The sequence below is a fragment of the Schistocerca nitens genome, chromosome 5 (assembly GCF_023898315.1).
Source record: "Schistocerca nitens isolate TAMUIC-IGC-003100 chromosome 5, iqSchNite1.1, whole genome shotgun sequence".
Taxonomy (NCBI): Eukaryota; Metazoa; Arthropoda; class Insecta; order Orthoptera; family Acrididae; genus Schistocerca; species Schistocerca nitens.
Window position 1 is genome coordinate 396,344,575 of NC_064618.1, and position 19,567 is coordinate 396,364,141.

General features: G+C 41.0%; 1 protein-coding gene across 4 annotated transcripts in view; it reads right to left on the reverse strand.

Moving 5' to 3' along the window:
• LOC126259977 (probable tubulin polyglutamylase ttll-15) overlaps positions 1–19,567 on the reverse strand; it is a 67,796-nt gene that overhangs the window by 22,151 nt on the left and 26,078 nt on the right. For all 4 annotated transcript variants that reach the window (XM_049957105.1, XM_049957104.1, XM_049957106.1 and 1 more), the window contains exons 4-5: positions 18,004–18,123; positions 7,277–7,506 (exon numbers count right to left, since the gene is read on the reverse strand). In XM_049957105.1, the coding sequence (XP_049813062.1) occupies positions 7,277–7,506; positions 18,004–18,123 (350 nt within the window). The remainder of the gene's footprint in view (positions 1–7,276; positions 7,507–18,003; positions 18,124–19,567) is intronic.

The window sequence follows — 19,567 nt, forward strand, 5'->3', positions numbered from 1 at the left end:
TTCAGTGTGGAGCACTTCGCACCTTTGCTTCGTTTATTGGTATCTTGTTCTCAACAGTTGCATTGTACTAACATGGCTACTCCCACACCTCCACACCAGGCTCCTCCCAATCCGGCGCAAGCGTCTACTACCTCCACAGTCACTCTTGAACAGATATTGCTTTTGCAGACGCAGCAGATGACTCAACTTTTGTCCGGCATGCAGCAACTAATAACAGCGCAGCAGCAATCAATGACGCCTGCTGCAGTTGGCCCCACGGACCTACCAACCTGCACGTCACCGTTCAGAGCCTTCAAACAGGATGAAGAAACATGGAATGAATATCTAGCTCTATTCGAGGCACACATGGTGGCTCACCAGCACCCAGGTCAGCTAAAACTTGTTTTTCTATTGGCCTCCGCGGGTGCTGAAGTATACCGACTCTTAGAAAAGTTGTTTCCGGCCTCCCGCCCAGAACTTTTGCAATACGAACAGTGCATTCAGGCTTTGTCACAATACTTTGACTCTCAAACCCTAGTTGCTGCAGCTAGGTTCAAGTTCTTTCGCTATCATAGACAGCGGGGTCAAACCTACAAACAGTGGATTACCGACCTCAAAGGATTAACTTGTGATTGTCGATTTACATGTGACTGTGGTAAACTTTTTGCAGACACTATGATTCGTCACGCAATCACTCAGAATGTGCAGGACGTTCATGTTAGGGAGCAGATATTGCGGATCCCCGATCCCCTCCCTTGACCAAGTTGTCACTATCTTGGAAAGTAGAGATGCATGTGAAAACACTCAAAACAGTTTTGACTTGCCATCCGTTTGACGTGTGTCGAACGACCCTAGTGTACGACAGACCGACTGTCATAGGGAAAAGTTGCCACGCACACTGCGGGTACACAAACAGCATGGTGGCAGTAGCTTGCATTCCCGCCAACAGCCTTTGCATCAAAACAAACAATTTGCTTCCTCGCAGGTGCCTTTGAAATCATGCCCGCAGTGTAATGTGCATCACAAACGCGAACATTGTCCATCGCGTAACTATTCTTGCTACATGTGTGGGAAGACTGGACATGTACAATCCGTGTGCCAACAGTGTAAACTGGGTACATTTGCTCCTCGTGCTTCTGGACACGCACATTCAGTCCACGTTATTGGCTCTACCGTCGACAGTGTTGGAAACAGTGTTTTAGCCAGTGGCTTGTTCCGTAGTGTCAATGTAGTTAATAGTGGTAGTGCGTTGCCGTCCTCTGTACACCAACGGGCTCACAAATTGAACATGGACTTGCTCCTGGCTTCGCATCGTGTGAAACTTCAATCAGACACCGGCTCTGACGTTACACTGATTAATAGCCATGTGTATGAACTGCTAGGAAAGCCTACACTTGCAAAGCCCTCTTCTCCACTTACAGCGTATAGAGGCGAGCGTATTTCAGTTCTTGGCACATGTAGTTTGCCAGCACTATACCATAATGTGACCAGGACAATTCTGTTGCATGTTATAGCTGCACACTCGTGCGAAAACATTTTTGGACTGGACTGCTTCAATTTGTTCGGTCTCAGCACCCAAAACAATGTGTTAGCAATTAGTGATTGTCCTACCAGTGCTGCTGCTGCTGTTGCCCCTCTGTGACAAGTTCCCAGAATTGTTAAGCGATGGCTTGGGCTGCATCTGTGACTATGTTGCGCACGTCACGCTCAAGGCAAGTGCCAGGCCACATTTTTGCAAAGCACGATCAGTGCCTCCCGCATTGCGCGATCAAGTGGCAGCCGAACTCTGTTCCTTGCAAAATGAGGGGGTGATTGCGCCCGTTAGTGCTAGTCAGTGGGCCTCCCCATTAGTTGTGCTGACAAAGCCCAATGGTTCCTTGGGTCTATGTGTGGACTCCAAGAGTACAGTGAATCCACAAATGATTGCAGATAGCTATCCTCTCCCTCGCCCGGAGGAACTGATGGACAAACTGGGCATGGGCAGATACTGTTCCAAGACTGACATACGGGTTGCGTATTTGCAAATTCCTTTAGATGAACCACCCCAGGACATTTTTGTGATCAACACTCACTTGGGTCTTTTTAAGTATTTACACCTCCCCTTTGGCAGCTCATCAGCTCCTGCTATTTTTCAGCATTACTTGTCGCAACTGACTGTCAAAGTCCCTTTTTGCTCCAATTATCTGGACAACATCATAGTTGCCGGTCGTACTCCAGATGAACACTTGCAGAATTTGCGTTGCCTATTTTCGGTGTTGTCAGAGGCAGGCCTCAAAGTGAACAAAGACAAATGTGTGTTTTTTCGTACAGAAATAGAATATTTGGGACATGTAATCAACGCACAAGGTGTCAATCCATTGCAGTCACACCTTCGTGCCATTGCCAACCTTCCCTCGCCTAAAAACTTGTCCGAATTGCAATCTGTGTTGGGCGAGATTACCTATTATCATCGGTTCATCCCCAATGCTACACAAATAGCTGCGCTGTTGCACCAATTACGCCAGCGCAACGTTCCGTTTGTGTGGTCGGCCGAATGCCAAGTGGCTTTTCAGAAACTGAAAAACGCCCTCTTGAGTGCTCGTTGCCTAGTCCATTTCAATCCCTCTCAATCACTTGTGCTTGCTGTGGATGCTTCATCCTATGGTTTACGTGCTGTGTTGTCGCATCATGTTGGATCTGCTGACTGACCGATAGCTTTTGCTTCTAAATTGCTTACCGCCGCACAACAAAACTATTCGCAAATTGAAAAAGAAGCCTTCGCAATCATATATGGGGTCATGAAGTTCCATGACTATTTGTATGGCTGAAAATTTTTTCTAGTGACGAACCATAAGTCTCCACAGTCGTTGTTCCATCCTGCCAAGCCGGTCCCCTCCCCCACCTCTCACCTGCCCTCCATCTAACCTGCAGCACTTCACTGCCCGCCACCCCCCTCCCCACTCCAGCCTCCTCCTTACCCTCCACCCAGTCGCCACTCCGATCATGCACTGATGTTGCTGCTTGCAGGGTGGTTTCAGTTGCCTGTGACTGCAGTCGTGTGTGTGTGTGTGTGTGTGTGTGTGTGTGTGTGTGTGTGTGTGTGTGTGTGTGTGTGTGTCTATTGTTGACGAAGGCCTTAATGGTCAAAAGCTTTAAATGTGAGTGTCTTTTTGTTCTGCCTATCTGTGACTCAGCACTCAGCATCTCCACTCTATGGTGAGTAGCAACTTTCCTTCTCATAATATTGTTATTTCCATTTTGGGTTTTCCATTGTTTCATTATTACTGGAAAAAGACATACCAGACCTAAAACCAATGAAAATATAGCAGGATAGCTATTTTATTTATTTTTTATCTTATTCAGGTTCCATGCTAGTCTAAGATACTTGGTCAGGGAATAAGTCAATACATGGTTTACAGAATGATAATTAGTAAATTTATAAGGAAAAGAACTGAAGAATTAATAAAACACAAAATTATAAATGACACATTACAGAGAGTATTTCTCAAATACTGGGAGGACTCCTCTGCACAACAGAAGAAGTGTGTCACAAGAAAACCTATCACCTTAATATCGGCAGATTTGGGGTTTATCAGTCAACTTGTTCAGTTATGCTGGAAGCCTATTGAAAATGAAACCTGCTGAATGGTGGACGCTTAACTGTACAATGCTTAAGGAAGTGTTAGCCATGTTTAAGGATGGTTGGTTGGTTGGTTGGTTTGGGGAAGGAGACCAGACAGCGTGGTCATCGGTCTCATTGCATTAAGGAAGGATTGGGAAGGAAGTCGGCCGTGCCCTTTCAGAGTAACCATCCCGGCATTTGCCTGGAGTGATTTAGGGAAATCATGGAAAACCTAAATCAGGATGGCCAGACATGGGATTGAACCGTCGTCCTCCCGAATGTGAGTCCAGTGTCTAACCACTGCGCCACCTCGCTCGGTCATGCTTAAGGAAGTGTTAGCCAAGTGTAAATGGGTGTTTCATTTAATGTTCACTGAATGTATGTTGCAGTTTCCTCTGAATGAGTCAACATTGTCAACAACAAATCCCTTCAAGCAGCTCAGGAATGGCAGAGATAAATTTTGAGACACCTGAACAATGGCCAATGGAAAATTCACAAACTGGCATCATAGATCAGCCCGACTGCCCTTTTCTGGACTACAAATACTCCTGATGGGTGCACAGAGTTGCCTCAAAATATGATAGCATAAGAGATAATAAAGTAAAAGTAAGGAAAAGTAAACAATCCTTTACATTTCAATAAAGATTAGTCTTATAGTGAAAATAGCACCATTCAGTTTCTGCACAAGATTTTTAATGCGATAATTCCAAGAAAGCTTTTTGTCTACCCTCAGACCCAGGAATTTAAAATGCTTCACTTTACTGAGAGCTCACCTAGGGCCAATAAAATTTCTTCTTTACAAGAATTGTATGTTAGAAACTGCATGCATTCATTGCATTTTGTTACACTAAAGCATTAATTTGTTCTCTGAAAACCACATTCTGATACTACCACATACCTTATTAACTAAATTACTTTCATTCATTGAATGTCTTCCATGATAACAGTTGTGATTTTATAATATGCATATACCAAGAATAGCAATGGACCCAGAACAGAATCTTGTGGCACCCACCACCCTTCTCCTTCTCCTTCTCCTTCTCCTACTCCTCTTCCTCTTCCTCCTCCTCCTCCTCCTCCTCCTCCTCCTCCTCCTCCTCCCATTTCACATGACTGCAATCAGATTCAAATCTATTCTGTGTTTGTTGACACTGGTGGAAACACTTCTCTTTCCTACTTTCCAGATATGAAATCATTGGCTTCCCTTTGCATGGTTGCATTTCCTTCTTTCATTAATAAACTGGAGTATTTCACAATTATTCATAGGTATTTGACTTCCTTCTTTTCTACATTTATTTTAGCCTTTCCAAATTTAATTATTTCCTGCTTTGATATGTTACGCCCCACACTTCCTCTACCGAAATTCCACCACCACTTTCGCCAAGTCCATTGGTCACCAAGAGAAACTCCTCTTGATCTGTCTCCCACAACTACATTTTCAACCAATTAGGTATCCAAACCTGACAACATCTTGCATTTTTAACCATGATAAGGTACAGGTAATTTCTTCTTGTGTTTCTTGCTCTTTTACAGGTATTCTTTCTTCTCATGTGATTTTGGGAAACGATCCTGAAAAAAACTGACTGAAACTTATTACAGAAGTCTAGGAGAGCCTCAGTGAACCTTCTACAGTGGCTTGTCTTTTGTGTGTAAATGCTCTTACTGATTGAATCATTCAGTTAAATCTCAAGATCTGCTCCAAAGCTTCAACTGGCCAATAACTCTTGACTGCTTTCCCTACTTCACAAATGCTCTCCTGCATACCTTGGAAACAAGGGCCTATGGTATGAAGTGCAGCAGATGGGAATGTGTCTGCTAATGTATAAGAATAGACAGATAGATGGTAGAAGTTAACCAAAAATCTGTATAAAAGACAATGGAGATGAGGTGTCCCTTAGCATGAAATAAGAAAATGAAAGAAAGAAGTTAAAGTTATAGGTTCCATCAGTTTTAAGGTTTTTAGAGATGTCATATATGCTCAGGCTGAACAAAGATGAGAAAGGAATTTGGTGACAGCCCGTTTTGAGGAACAATCCCACCATTCACCTTCACTAAGAGAAATAATGGAAAACCTAAATCAGGATGGTAAGAGTCCTAGTGTTCCACAATAGGTGGCTGTGCCAAATCAGTTGGTGAAATGATGAGAAGAAGAACAGATCTGTGCTGAAGAATCAGGCGATACTAGTAATTCATCATAACCCGAAAGATTTGAGCAGAAACACATAAAAATAACTTCAGAATTACTGAAATCAGTGTGTAGTATAAGAAGTAGAATTTACTTTGAACTAGTGTCAAAATTTATTGAACAGGAGAACTGCCAGCAGATTTCCAGAAAAGAAATCTCAAGGTATTACTAATAAATGAATTAGCAAGAATTATTAGACACCGACTCTAGCTTCTGTATAGAATAATATTTTTTTGGGGGGGGGGGGGACAAAGAGATACAGAAAGAGAGAGAGGGGGGAGAGAAATGGGGGAGGAGAGAGGGAGTAGGGAGTAAGGAGGAAGGGAGGGAGAGAGGGAGTAAGGAGGAAGGGAGGGAGAGAGGGAGTAAGGAGGAAGGGAGGGAGAGAGGGAGAGGGAGTGGGAGATGGAGTGGGAGAGGGAGAGGGAGAGAGAGAGAGAAACTAATCAAGAAAAAGATATGTTTCAGAAAAGCACAAATGGTCCGGCACAATAATTTTAATCTTGTTATTAGTAAAAGTGGAAAGAAGCATAAAAGAAAACCAGAATACAGTCATCCCACTTATTGACTCACAGAATGCATTCAACACAGGAAAGCAGAAGAAATGTTTGAAATTTAAAGATGAATTGAATAAAGTATAAGAAATTAAAAGGATCAAAAATCAAAGTTCATATTAAGAAAGGTGTAGCTTATCACAACAGCATACATCAAGAACCAATGAGAGAAACTAAGAACAAAAACAAAAATAAAGTATCAGAACAGGATTAGAAGTGCATTTGCTACACAATAAACGATAAGGTTCACAAATAATTTAGTACTTCTCACTGAAAGTAAGGAAGACTTAGAAGAATTGTGCACTGGAATGGATAGGCTGTTTAGCACACACTTTACACTATACACTAAAATAAAGGCAAAACTGATTAAGAGTAAGAATTCGATGAACACTGCAATTAGGGATAACACAGAAGCATAAATGAAATAATCCTGCTCTAGAGAGCAGATTACGCAAGTTAGTGGAAGCAATGGCAATATCAGAAGCAGATCAGCATTGGTATAAAAACATTTCTTCGCTATAACTACTCATGTATTGGCATATAAATATTAAGTATATATGTATATACTATATATGTAACAAAGATGATCTGAACAGCAAAGATGAGGACAGAATCCAATGGAAAACTCTCGCCAAAGGGATGGTAATGTTACTAAAACCAAATTGCCTAAGTTGTTGGGTGCAGTAAAAATGCAGAGGCAAAAACACTAATACAAGATATGAACAGTTGGAGGACATTCTAAAACCAATCAGGATTTCATGACTCATGGCAGTTATATTATAAAAGGGAATGAGATTGAAATGGCTAATTTATTGTTAGTCATTCTTGATCATCTTCACACCCATGCACTTTTGTCTCTCTTTAACACCATATGCCTGACTTCACTAGTATACATCTCCTGTTAGCAATGAATATATTCAATATTTCTATAATACAAAAGATTACAAATGTACTAACCTGAAGAGAATGTCTCCACCATATACATACAATCGAAGTGGATCAACAGAAGTGAGTACTGTATATACACCAATATCAAACTTGTAACCATCAATAAGAAGTGGATTGCTTACATACTCTTGTACAAAAGTACCATCATCATTAAGATTCATCTCATCAAGTGAGAGAATTTTAATTCCTCGGTGTTGATTATGCTTCTGCACAAACACAGCAGCAGGCTTGGATGCAGCCTGTAACAGAAAGGTATTACTAGGTTGTCACTAACAACACTTCAATTTTAGAAATTCACAACTGCAAAGGTTTCTGAATGACATTCCTATTAAAAATAGTAATTTAAGAGAAGCTTCTAGATGGAGAGTCTCAGTTTGTAGACAGTAGGTGACAAAATCTAGTAAACACTTAACAGCTTTAGATGCTAAATCAATTAGCCTAGTAAAATTACATCCAACTGTTCATTTGAGAGACAAAATCTATATCTCATATTATTCATATTCATTATAAGTGGGATTGAGGGAGGGAGGGAGACAGAACCACCATTTTAGGAACCCCATTTCTGCAATAGATTTTTGCCTTGGCCTTACTTCAGCACTGAAGCTTACTGAGTCGATCAGTTAAAATATAACCTGAAAAATATTTCCTGGCAAGAGTTTAGTATATCATTGTAAACATAGCTATGCAGAAGGCATTCTAAGGTAATATAGGTTTGAAGTGAATTAAAGCTACACAAAATGTGTGATTAACTATTTGTGTGGAGCAATTACATAGTCTCATCACTGACTTATTTGGGATAGAAAAATGATTGTAATCTGAGAAAGTGATTAACTTAAAGTATTAAGTGCAAGTTTTTGTAATCCTATCTGGGAGGCTAGAATTTCAGAATTGATATTCAGACTATTTTATTTTGTTGTTAGATGAACCCGCTGCAGGTGTCAATATTAAAGATCCAGATTATTCAGTTAAAATCATTACAATAAATAGAAAGTTTATCCAGTGCCCTCAGTCTCCAGATAAGATGAGTGTTATTATTGTACTGAATATCAGCACCTGAAACTAAAGTACCATTACATATACATTATAGTCATATATTTGTTGAAGTGCTTTGCATGCACTACTACAACCACTTCCAGAGCAGGGCTGTTCTACGGGATGCAGAACAAGAAATTGATCTAGCCAGTCAGTGGGCTTAATTTATTTACTGCAGAAGATTGTCAATCAAGAGAAGAACCTTGTGTAGTGGAGCACTGAAACCTTCTAGGATAAAAGAAATCCCTATTATACTCACATAAAACCATAGATAAGCATCAATGGTGCTATTTCTATAAATCAATACACTACAATGCACACGCGAAAGACATGGCTGTCATGTGTTTTCACCTACAAGAATACCACCTTCATTATGCCTCACCCAAAGTTATCTCTTTGCTGACATGTGATAATATGTCCTAACTTCTTGTTAAATTAAAACATATCTTACACAGACCAGGCATACTGACTTATGGAAAAACAGTGACTGTCTTGTAATTCTCTTCATTTTATGTTTCAGCCTTAGGTGACACAAGTGGTATCATTACTAGTTCTGACTTATTGTCCAGTTATCATTACGATTCATTTAAAAAGAAAGAAAACAGGGAGTAGTAAAATGCAAGGAAACTAAACCACACATCAAACTAACTTTTATGCATGATTCCATGTTCTTGAATCCTCTCCATGGACTACTACCTTAACGTTGGTGGGGAGGTCTGCATGTCTCAGTGACCCACTGAGCTAAGGTGGTGGGAGCTATGCTCCTGTAGGGTCACCCATGCCAGACAGGTCAGTTGGTAAGATTCCAGGCAAAGTGTAGTCCCACCAGGGGGCTCCTGTATTGGGAATATGTGGGTGCAACCACATGGGCCCTTAGCTAAGTCTGACATTACTTCCACTTACTTGTGTCAGGCTTCTTCTGTTTTCTTTCCTATCAGCCTCCCTTGGCCAACTCTTGGTTTTTTTCAGTGCCAACAGTATTAGGTTTCAAGGCCCAAGGGTGTCTTTCACTTTCCTCTCTACTATCCTACCCTCGACCCAATGGTGAAACAAGCAGAAGAAGACTCTTTTATCTCTCAGGTACTCAACGATCTTGGAGGCAGAAGAGGTCATGGCAGGCAGACCAACTGTAAAGGCGCCGCTCAGCCATCATTAAGCTCACAGCAGTCCGTTGCAATTCTGGTACCTGTAGTCATATGTTTTATACATATGTGCCGTGATGAACTGTTCCAGAATCATAGTGTGTGGGTTGGGCCTACTCCTTGCAAGCTGTAATCCACTGTAAACAAAATCATGCAAATGGCAGTTTCTCCTGTCATTTTCTTTAAAGCCCAATGGTGATGGTGTAAGGACAGAGGTGTCAGGCTTTGAGTGACGCTGGAAGCTACTAGTCTGGACCTGAACATTGGCAGCAGGTGTGCGATGGTCACCTCCCTGAGAACCCGTGTGACTACTCGGGGATCTGGTCCTGCATCTGTGACTGGGTAGGCCTATTTTGGATGACTGCTGCCCACCCTGAATGGGGAAGGCCCTAGAAAATGTGGGCTAAACATCAGAAGTCACACCTGAACCAGGCTGGGAAACCGCACCCAGAAGGTCACTCCTTATACTGCAGATGAAAACCAGAGAAGAATGAAATGATAATGACTATAGGAACATGGAATGTCAGGACCCTCCTGGACGTGAACAGTAAGAGACCAGAGAGAAGAACTGCTCTTATCAGCCATGAACTAGCTAGGCTAGATATAGATATAGCTGCCTTGAATGAAACTAGACTATCAGGTGAAGGACACATCACTGAGGCAAGTTCAGGGTACACCATCTACTGGAAAGGAAAGGATGCAGGAGAGCCACACATCCATGGGTAGGACTTGCTGTAAAAACAAAAATAGTGAATGCACATCAACTCTCACCCATTTCAATTAATGAAAGTCTCATAACTCTTAGAATACCCCTAGGTTCAGACAGCTTCATCACCTTTATCTCTGCATATGCTTCTACTTTAGATAATGATGAAGATTCAAAGAATCAGTTCTACCACTAGCTGAACAGTACTCTCTCTAAGATACCTGTTAAAGATAAATTAATCCTACTGGGTGACTTCAGTGCCAGAGTGGGAAGGGACAAATGTTTTTGGAGAGACATCATGAATAAACAAGGGGCCAGAAACTGCAATGCAAATTGGCAATTACTTCTTGGTTTATATGCTGAGTACGAGCTCTTCATCATCAATATGCAATTCCGCTTGGCTAACTGCTATAAGACCACATGGTTGCACCCACGCTCCAAACACTAGCATCTTATAGACTATGTCATCATTCGACCACGTGACAAGAAAGACATTCTCATCACAAAAACAGCTCGAAACCTCGATGATTGCTGGACTGATCATATACTTTTAGTTAGCTGTCTGAGGTAACAAAAGTACTGTAAGCCATGATTCCACTTCTCAAACCCACCACACAGAAAACTCAACATCAACAACCTGCAGAACAAATACGTTCACTCACACTTCCAAGACAAGCTGTCAGAACAATTCCACAAATCTCCAGCAATCACAGATTATGTTGAACAACAATGGACCGCATTAAAGAAAATCATCAAAGGGGCTGCAGAGAATGTGCCATCATCACTGCAAAGTGGGATGCTTGCTCCAGATCTGTCCTGCACAGAAAAGAAAACACTTTAAGAGCTCAAGCAGAAATGTCAGAGTGAGATACAAGCAATTAAGAACAAATGGTGGCAACAAAAAGCCTCTGAACTCCAAAATTTTGCCGTCTGCTTCACATCTGCTGTGCAGCGAGCTACGTTAATTTAAGTATTAACTGTATTTTTCTTACTTGTCACTTCTTCTTCCGTGTGTTTTTGCTTTTAGGAAGCTTTAATTGTTGAGAGCTATTAATAGTGTTCCATAGATTTCGTGTTTGTTTTGAATACAGTCAGAGAGAGTCCCTTTCGTCAACCATAGTGCTAGTAGTGCTAGTGTTTGTTTTCAATACAGTCCAGAGACAGGTAGTGCTATTTCATTGTTTTCTACAAGAAGTGTCTAGCAACCACAGTTTAGTCAACAATCAGCCGCCTTTAGTGAATAAGCAGTCTAGTTAAAAGTTGATTAACTCTCTTCAGTAAATTGATTTCTTAGGATGGATAGGATGTGTGACTGCTGTGTACGGACGCAGGAGGAGCTGGCCACTGTTCGCGAACAGCTGAACGTGTTGATGGCCGTGGTCAGCCGTCTTCAGTCTGCTGCCTCGGAGTGTAGCGGCAGTGGGGAGTCTGGTGCGTCGCAAGGTACACCCCAGGTGTTACATGCTTCACCCACTGTCCCTGCTGTCGAGACATCTTCGCGGGTACCGGGCTCGGTTGGGCCACCCTCTCCCCAAGGGGAGTGGTGGGTTCAACGGCATACGAGGCGGAGGGTCAATGTGGAAGCTGGCCGTGTGGCATCGCCCGCTCTGCCTGTGAGTGGACATGTGGCCACTCCTTCAGCAAGGTTCGAGCAGGCACATGGGGAGAGGGGTTTATTAGTTATTGGGAGCTCCAACGTTAGGCGGGTGATGGAGCCCCTTCGGGAAATAGCAGAAAGGTCGGGGAAGAAGGCCAGTGTTCACTCTGTCTGCTTGCCAGGGGGTCTCATCTGAGATGTGGAGGAGGCCCTGCCAGCAGCGATAGAGAGCACTGGGTGCACCCGACTGCAAATTGTTGCTCATGTCGGCACCAATGACTCCTGCCATCTGGGTTCAGAGGTCATCCTCAGTTCGTACAGGCAGTTGGCGGAATTGGTGAAGGTGGAAAGCCTCACTCGCGGGGTGGAATCTGAGCTAACTATCTGAAGTATCGTTCCCAGAACCGATCACGGTCCTCTGGTTTGGAGCCGAGTGGAAGGCTTAAACCAGAGGCTCAGATGATTCTGCGGAGATCTGGGGTGCAAATTTCTCGACCTCCGCTATCGGGTGGTGAAATGTAGGGTCCCCCTGAATAGGTCAGGCGTGCACTACATGCAGGAAGCGGCTACAAGGGTAGCAGAGTACGTGTGGAGTGCACATGTCGGTTTTTTAGGTTAGAGAATTCCCTCCCTAGGCCCGACAAGACGCCTCCTGAGACGCGGCAAGGTAGGAGAGTAGGCAAAATGCAACAGGGAATAACAATATTAATGTGCTAATAGTAAACTGCAGGAGCGTCTATAGAAAGGTCCCAGAACTGCTCTCATTAATAAACAGTCAAAATGCCCATATAGTACTAGGGACAGAAAGTTGGCTGAAACCAGACATAAACAGTAATGAAATCCTAAACTCAGATTGGAATGTATACCGCAGAGACAGGCTGGAGAGTGAAGGGGGAGGCATGTTTATAGCGATAAGAAGTGCAATAGTATCGAAGGAAATTGACGGAGATCCGAAATGTGAAATAACTTGGGTGAAGGTCATGGTTAAAGCAGGCTCAGACATGGTAATTGGATGTCTCTATAGGCCACATGGCTCAGCAGCTGTTGTGGCTGAGCACCTGAAGGATAATTTGGAAAATATTTCGAGTAGATTTCCCCACCATGTTACAGTTCTGGGTAGAGATTTTAATTTGCCGGATATAGACTGGGAGACTCAAACATTCATAACGGGTGGCAGGGACAAAGAATCCAGTGAAATTTTTTTTAAGTGCTTTATCTGAAAACTACCTTGAGCAGTTAAACAGAGAACCGACTCGTGGCGATAACAATTAGACCTTCTGGTGACAAACAGACTCGAACTATTTGAAACAGTTAATGCAGAACAGGGAATCAGCGATCATAAAGCGGTTACTGCATCAATGATTTCAGCCGTAAATAGAAATATTAAAAAAGGTAGGAAGATTTTTCTTTTTAGCTAAAGTGACAAAAAGCAGATTTCAGAGTACCTGACGGCTCAACACAAAAGTTTTGTCTCAAGTGCAGATAGTGTTGAGGATCAGTGGACAAAGTTCAAAACTATCGTACAATATGCGTTAGATGAGTATGTGCCAATCAAGATCATAAGAGATGGAAAAGAGCCACCGTAGTACAACAACCGAGTTAGAAAACTGCTGCGGAAGCATAGGGAACTTCACAGCAAACATAAACATAGCCAAAGCCTTGCAGACAAACAAAAATTACGCGAAGCGAAATGTAGTGTGAGGAGGGCTATGCGAGAGGCGTTCAATGAATTTGAAAGTAAAGTTCTATGTACTGACTTGGCAGAAAATCCTAAGAAATTTTGGTCTTATGTCAAAGCGGTAGGTGGATCAAATCAAAATGTCCAGACACTCTCTGACCAAAATGGTACTGAAACAAAGGATGACAGACTAAAGGCCGAAATACTAAATGTCTCTTTCCAAAGCTGTTTCACAGAGGAAGACTGCACTTCTCTAGATTGTCGCACTGATGACAAAATGGTAGATATCAAAATAGATGACAGAGGGATAGAGAAACAATTAAAGTTGCTCAAAAGAGGAAAGGCCGGCTGGACCTGATGGGATACCAGTTCGATTTTACACAGAGTACGCAAAGAAACTTGCCCCCATTCTTGCAGCGGTGTACCGTAGGTCTCTAGAAGAGCGTAGCGTTCCAAAGGATTGGAAAAGGGCACAGGTCATCCCCGTTTTCAAGAAGGGATGTCGAACAGATGTGCAGAACTATAGACCTATATCTCTAACGTCGATCAGTTGTAGAATTTTGGTACACGTATTTTGTTCGAGTATAATGACTTTTCTGGAGACTAGAAATCTACTCTGTAGGAATCAGCATTGGGTTTCGAAAAAGACGGTCGTGTGAAACCCAGCACGCGCTATTCATCCACGAGACTCAGAGGACCCAGCTCGCGCTATTCATCCACGAGACTCAGAGGGCCATAGACACGGGTTCCCAGGTAGATGCCGTTTTCTTGACTTCCACAAGGCGTTCGATACAGTTCCCCACAGTCGTTTAATGAACAAAGTAAGAGCATGTGGACTATCAGACCAATTGTGTGATTGGATTGAAGAGTTCCTAGGTAACAGAACACAGCATGTCATTCTCAATGGAGAGAAGTCTTCCGAAGTAAGAGTGATTTCAGGTGTGCCGCAGGGGAGTGTCGTAGGACCGTTGCTATTCACAATATACATAAATGACCTTGTGGATGACATCAGAAGTTCAGTGAGGCTTTTTGCGGATGATGCTGTGGTATATCGAGAGGTTGTAACAGTATTCAGTTAAAAGCTTACGATAAACACAAAGTTTATCCAGTGCCCTCAGTCTCCCGATAAGATGAGTGTTATTATTGTACTGAATATCAGCACCTGAAACTAAAGTACCATTACATATACATTATAGTCATATATTTGTTGAAGTGCTTGGCATGCACTATTACAACCACTTCCTGAGTAGGGTTGTTCTAAGGGATTCAGATCAAGAAATTGAGCTAGCCAGTCAGTGGGCTGTCCCATAGATACTCCTACCACCACCTACTCCAGTCTGGTCACTAATATCACCTACTCCATCAAAGCCAGGGCTACCTGTGAAACCAGTCAGGTAATCTACAAGCTAAGCTGCACCCACTGTGCTGCATGCTATGTAGGCATGACAATCAACAAGCTGTCTGTCTGCATGAAAGGCCATCAACAAACGGTGGCCAAGAAACAAGTGGATCACCCTGTTGCTTAACATGCATCCAAACATGATACCCTCCATTTCAGTGACTGCTTCATAGCCTGTACCATATGGATCCTTCCCACCAATGCCAGCTTTTCTGAATTGCGCAAGTGGGAACTTTCTCTGCAATGCATCCTACGTTCCTGTAACCCTTCTGTCTTTTTGTTGTGCCTATCTGATACTCAGCATTCCTGCTACTTGTTGAGCAGCAACCTTCCATTTCATAATATTGTTTCATACCATCCTGGAGTTTCCATTGTTTGAACAGAAGAATATTTATTTATGCAAATCTAAAATTTAGAACATTTCACGCCAACAATGGATGACACAGCCAGTGAGCAACACATGTGAACATACACTGGGAAATTAAGCCTAAAAAGCAGTCCAACTAGTTTACTGTTTGGTTTAGTCTACTTGATGAAAATATTGTGATTAAGCAGCTGCAACAAATTGTAGTAACAAGTGAACGGAAATGTTTTGGCTGGTAAAGATTCCTCAGAGATTGTCTGTGTGAAAACTGCAGTTGGTGACATAATTACAGCATTGCTATAAGCAAAACAGAGCTGCATGCTGTTTGGTTAGAGATGTGTCAGACTGTTGCTCACAAGTGGTATCCAGATGCCACATATTGGTTGGGCAACCTTAGCAAGCAGAAAGAGAAAACATGGTGATATACTGCAAGCTAAGGCAGTGGGGACTGTGGATGTCCCTCAGTTGGCTGTTACAGGAAATGTGGTCTTTTAGACACAGCAGTGAAATATGTGTGCATACTGGTTAGCAGATAACACAAAATAGAGCAGCAGATCAACAAAGAGTAGAATTTAAAGACTCTGACCAGCAGTGATTGCTTCAGCTTGGTTTTAATGTTGCTCTTACTATCTTCTGCAAGCTCAAAGCACCAGCAGCACTTTAGTATTGGCCTCCGTCACTACCTGACTGTTCATATCACTGTTCTTGGGCAATATCATAAACAATTATGTTTCTATTTCTAAATTAAATCTAAATTATCAATACTTTATTAAACCTTTTTCCTAACAAGGGAACCACACAGCATTTTTTTATATTTTTGGCATGTGACTAAAAAAATTCTCAGATTTGCTGGATGACATGCTCTATAGATAGTGCTCAAGACTATAAATTCCTGGATGATTGCTTCGACCCCGGTTTGCTACTTTTCTTTTAATTTGTTTAATTCAGTTTGAATATCTGTGTCCTTTAAATATAAAATGCATCAAATATGTGATAATTAACTCATATTTAATTATCATTTTGTATGAACATTGCATGTGAGTTGAGGGGAAGAGAGGGCCTTATACAGAGAAAGCAGTACTCATTATCTCCTGGGTTTATAAAAATGCTGATAATGGTTACCAAAACCAAGATCTCATGCCACTGGCCCAATGCTTACACCAGTAAAATTACCTGCGAAGTGAGCTACAGCTGTTTGGGGCTTAAGCTTTTGATAAATTCAACAACAGTTAGTAGGGATTAGACTTCTTTTGAAAGGGGCATCTGTGGCTGTAGTAGCATTACTACATTCACTGTTGAAGCTGCAGATAGTGTTCTGTCACACAGTGCATGAAAATCTTCAATTGTATGTCAGACATGCATTTTTCATAAAATATGTTAATTATATACATGTTAATTAGTACAGATTTGATTAATTTTATATTTAAATTTTATGGTATTTGAACTGAACAAAAACAACACAAAAATTATCCAAACAACACTTGAACCAGCAATTCAGCTATGACCTGTCTAGAGTGGTATCGATAGAGCTACATGGCAAATCAAAAATTGTCCTACCTTTAGTGAGTTATAGTTTCTCAGACAGCATCAAAGTTGATTATCCTGAGAATTTCTGAGAACCATATTAAATGGCATAGGCAGGCTGATATTCAAGTTCTGAACTTCGTGTATCATAAACATAAAAATTTACAAAAATCTGATAGCCATGTGCCTGCTTATAAAAATTAAAAATATGCATATTAAATATGTGTCTATCTATGCTGTACAACACACCTTACAGTGTGTGGTAGGGGGTAATTCATGCACCGCTATTTTTCTTTCTTTCCTGTTACATTTGCAAATGGTGAATGAAAAGAACAACTGTCTGTAGGCCTCCATACATTCCCAGATTCCTTCAGTGGTCCTTTGTGAGATATTTGTGAATGGAATTAATATGACTCTTCTTGGAATGTGCTTTCTAAGAATTTTAATAGTACACCTCTCTTTGATGGACAACAACTTCTCTGCAATACTCTTGTACGTACTAAACAAACCAGCGATAAAACATGCTGTTCTGCTTTGGATATTCTCTGAACCTCCAGTAATCTTACCTGGAATGTTTCAATATGATAAGCAATATTCAAGAACCATGCAATTGAAAATCCATTATACTAACAACAATTGGACTTTAGTGCCCGGAGACAACAGTAGCCATGTCCGTGAGGGATGTGCTTGTGTGATTGTGTGCTCAATTTTCTATGTCTGATGAAGGATTTGATCCATTGATCCACTACCTAAATATACATAGCAATTTTTTCATAGTGCCTGACTGTGACTCAACACCTTCTCTATTGATTGAGTAGCAATCTTCTCCTTCCAATGTTCAAGGACCAGTTGTACAATGGTTTTGTAGGCTACTGCCTTTGTACATGAACAAGGACTTTATAAGCTACATCCTTTGTGCTAAAATAATATTTTATTAGGATTTGTTCTATGAAGCTCAGCCTGCTATGAATCTTTTACACAATGTGTTTTATGTGGACATTCCATTTTGAATTGCCTCAGATGGTACCGGTAGATACTTTTTGCTTGTGACTCTATCTAATGACTGATCACTAATATTGTAATGAAAAAGTAATGGGTTCTTCTGTCTATTCATGCATTACCTTGATGGTCCCAGGGGCCACATGGTAAAGAAGAAAGTATTAGAAACTAGTTGTCAAAAGCCAGGTTCTTGTTCATACATGATGTTTAAAATTGTTTTAAAAGCTGTGAAAAAAAGTTATAACACCAGATGTTATGATTTAGAAGTTATTACAATGACCATATGGATACTCACATACTGAAGAAACTTTTCCTTATCCCTAGGCAATCTGAATGCTGCAGGTATGTATGGCAGATTTGATGTAGAAAGGTCTACTTTATTCGTGATATATCCAGAACCTGGAAAATGGTTCACCTGCAATATACAAATACCTATAAGTCATTGCCTTGTAGATGACAGTTATCACAATACTTTTAATAGTTTGCAGTTAACAGATGAAAGAAAGAAAGAAAAACAATGTTACAACTGCAGTTTATATATCCAAAACAGATTGTTGATCATTACACAAAATTACTTTCACAGCTGATTAATAAAACAGAATTATGCAAATGTCAACCATAGAAGAAGATCCTGTGTAAATGAAATCAATGAAAGGACTAAACAAATATTGAGGTGCATTCATATATCTTCAAAAGGCTTATGAGTATGTAGCTATGCTAAATTTATAGAAAACTCCATAAGACTTTGGAGCAGATAAGAGAACACAAGCACTTTTATAAGAATCACTGACAAACACAAAATCTAAAGTAAAATTCATTGGAGAAATATCAGACTCATTAGAGATTAAACAAGGAGGGAATTTGCCAATATGATGGACTTTCTCTAGTCATAATTACCTGCATATTTGAACAAGTGAGCAAAGAATGGAGGAAGAAATTGGCAGAAACTATTTCCATTTATTCATTATTCACCCATCATGTTTCATAAATCCCATCAAGAAGGAGAACCTTTAGTTAAGTGGAAAAGGTCAAGGTACACATTAACATAAAACAAGTAAACTATAGAAACTTAATCTGTATATTACATTAACAAAAAAATACCACTAAGTTGCTTGATGCTATTCACACTTATGTCAATGAAATTTAATCAAGTAAATCAGAAAGAAAACAGCTACTTTGAAAGCAGCTGCTGCCACCTCTGTTATACTAAAAAGCTGTGTTTATCTCCTTATGGTAGCTTTAAGTTTGCTTGATTAAACTGCTATTTTTCAAAGAAAATAGTTACCTACATCAATAGTAGTGAGTGCTGCATACAGTACATCATTACTTGTCGTCCAGCTTTAATCTGAACACTACTACTTGCCATGCAGCTAACAAAAGTTTCAATCCTTGAATCTAAATAATCATATAATTTGTAGAAAGAGTAGGCAATGAAGTATGTTTGTAACTGGTTGGGGTCTCCAATTTCTTGTTTTGTTCAGGAAGGCAGCTAGTTGAATAATTTGCACCTGAGTACATATCTCCATTTTGAACACTACACAAGGAAGCCAACTCTACTTGAAAATTATTTTTGTGTCGTACATTGTAATTGTGTACACTACAGTTCAACTGAATCTGATTTTTATTGTAATGCTGAACCATGAATAAGTATAGGCATGGACCTGGGGAATTCTTGAAAATTTTGTGCAGTAATGGCTGGAATGTAGAAGTTAAGGGACTGATTGACAAATTGGGTAGTGTGCACTGCTATGTTGTTATTAAGCAAACGTTTCTATGAGACAGGTTTACAGCACCACTGATAGGCAAGGAAGCACAGCCTGGTGGACACTATAAGTGGGTGTGGAGTAATCAGTCCCAAC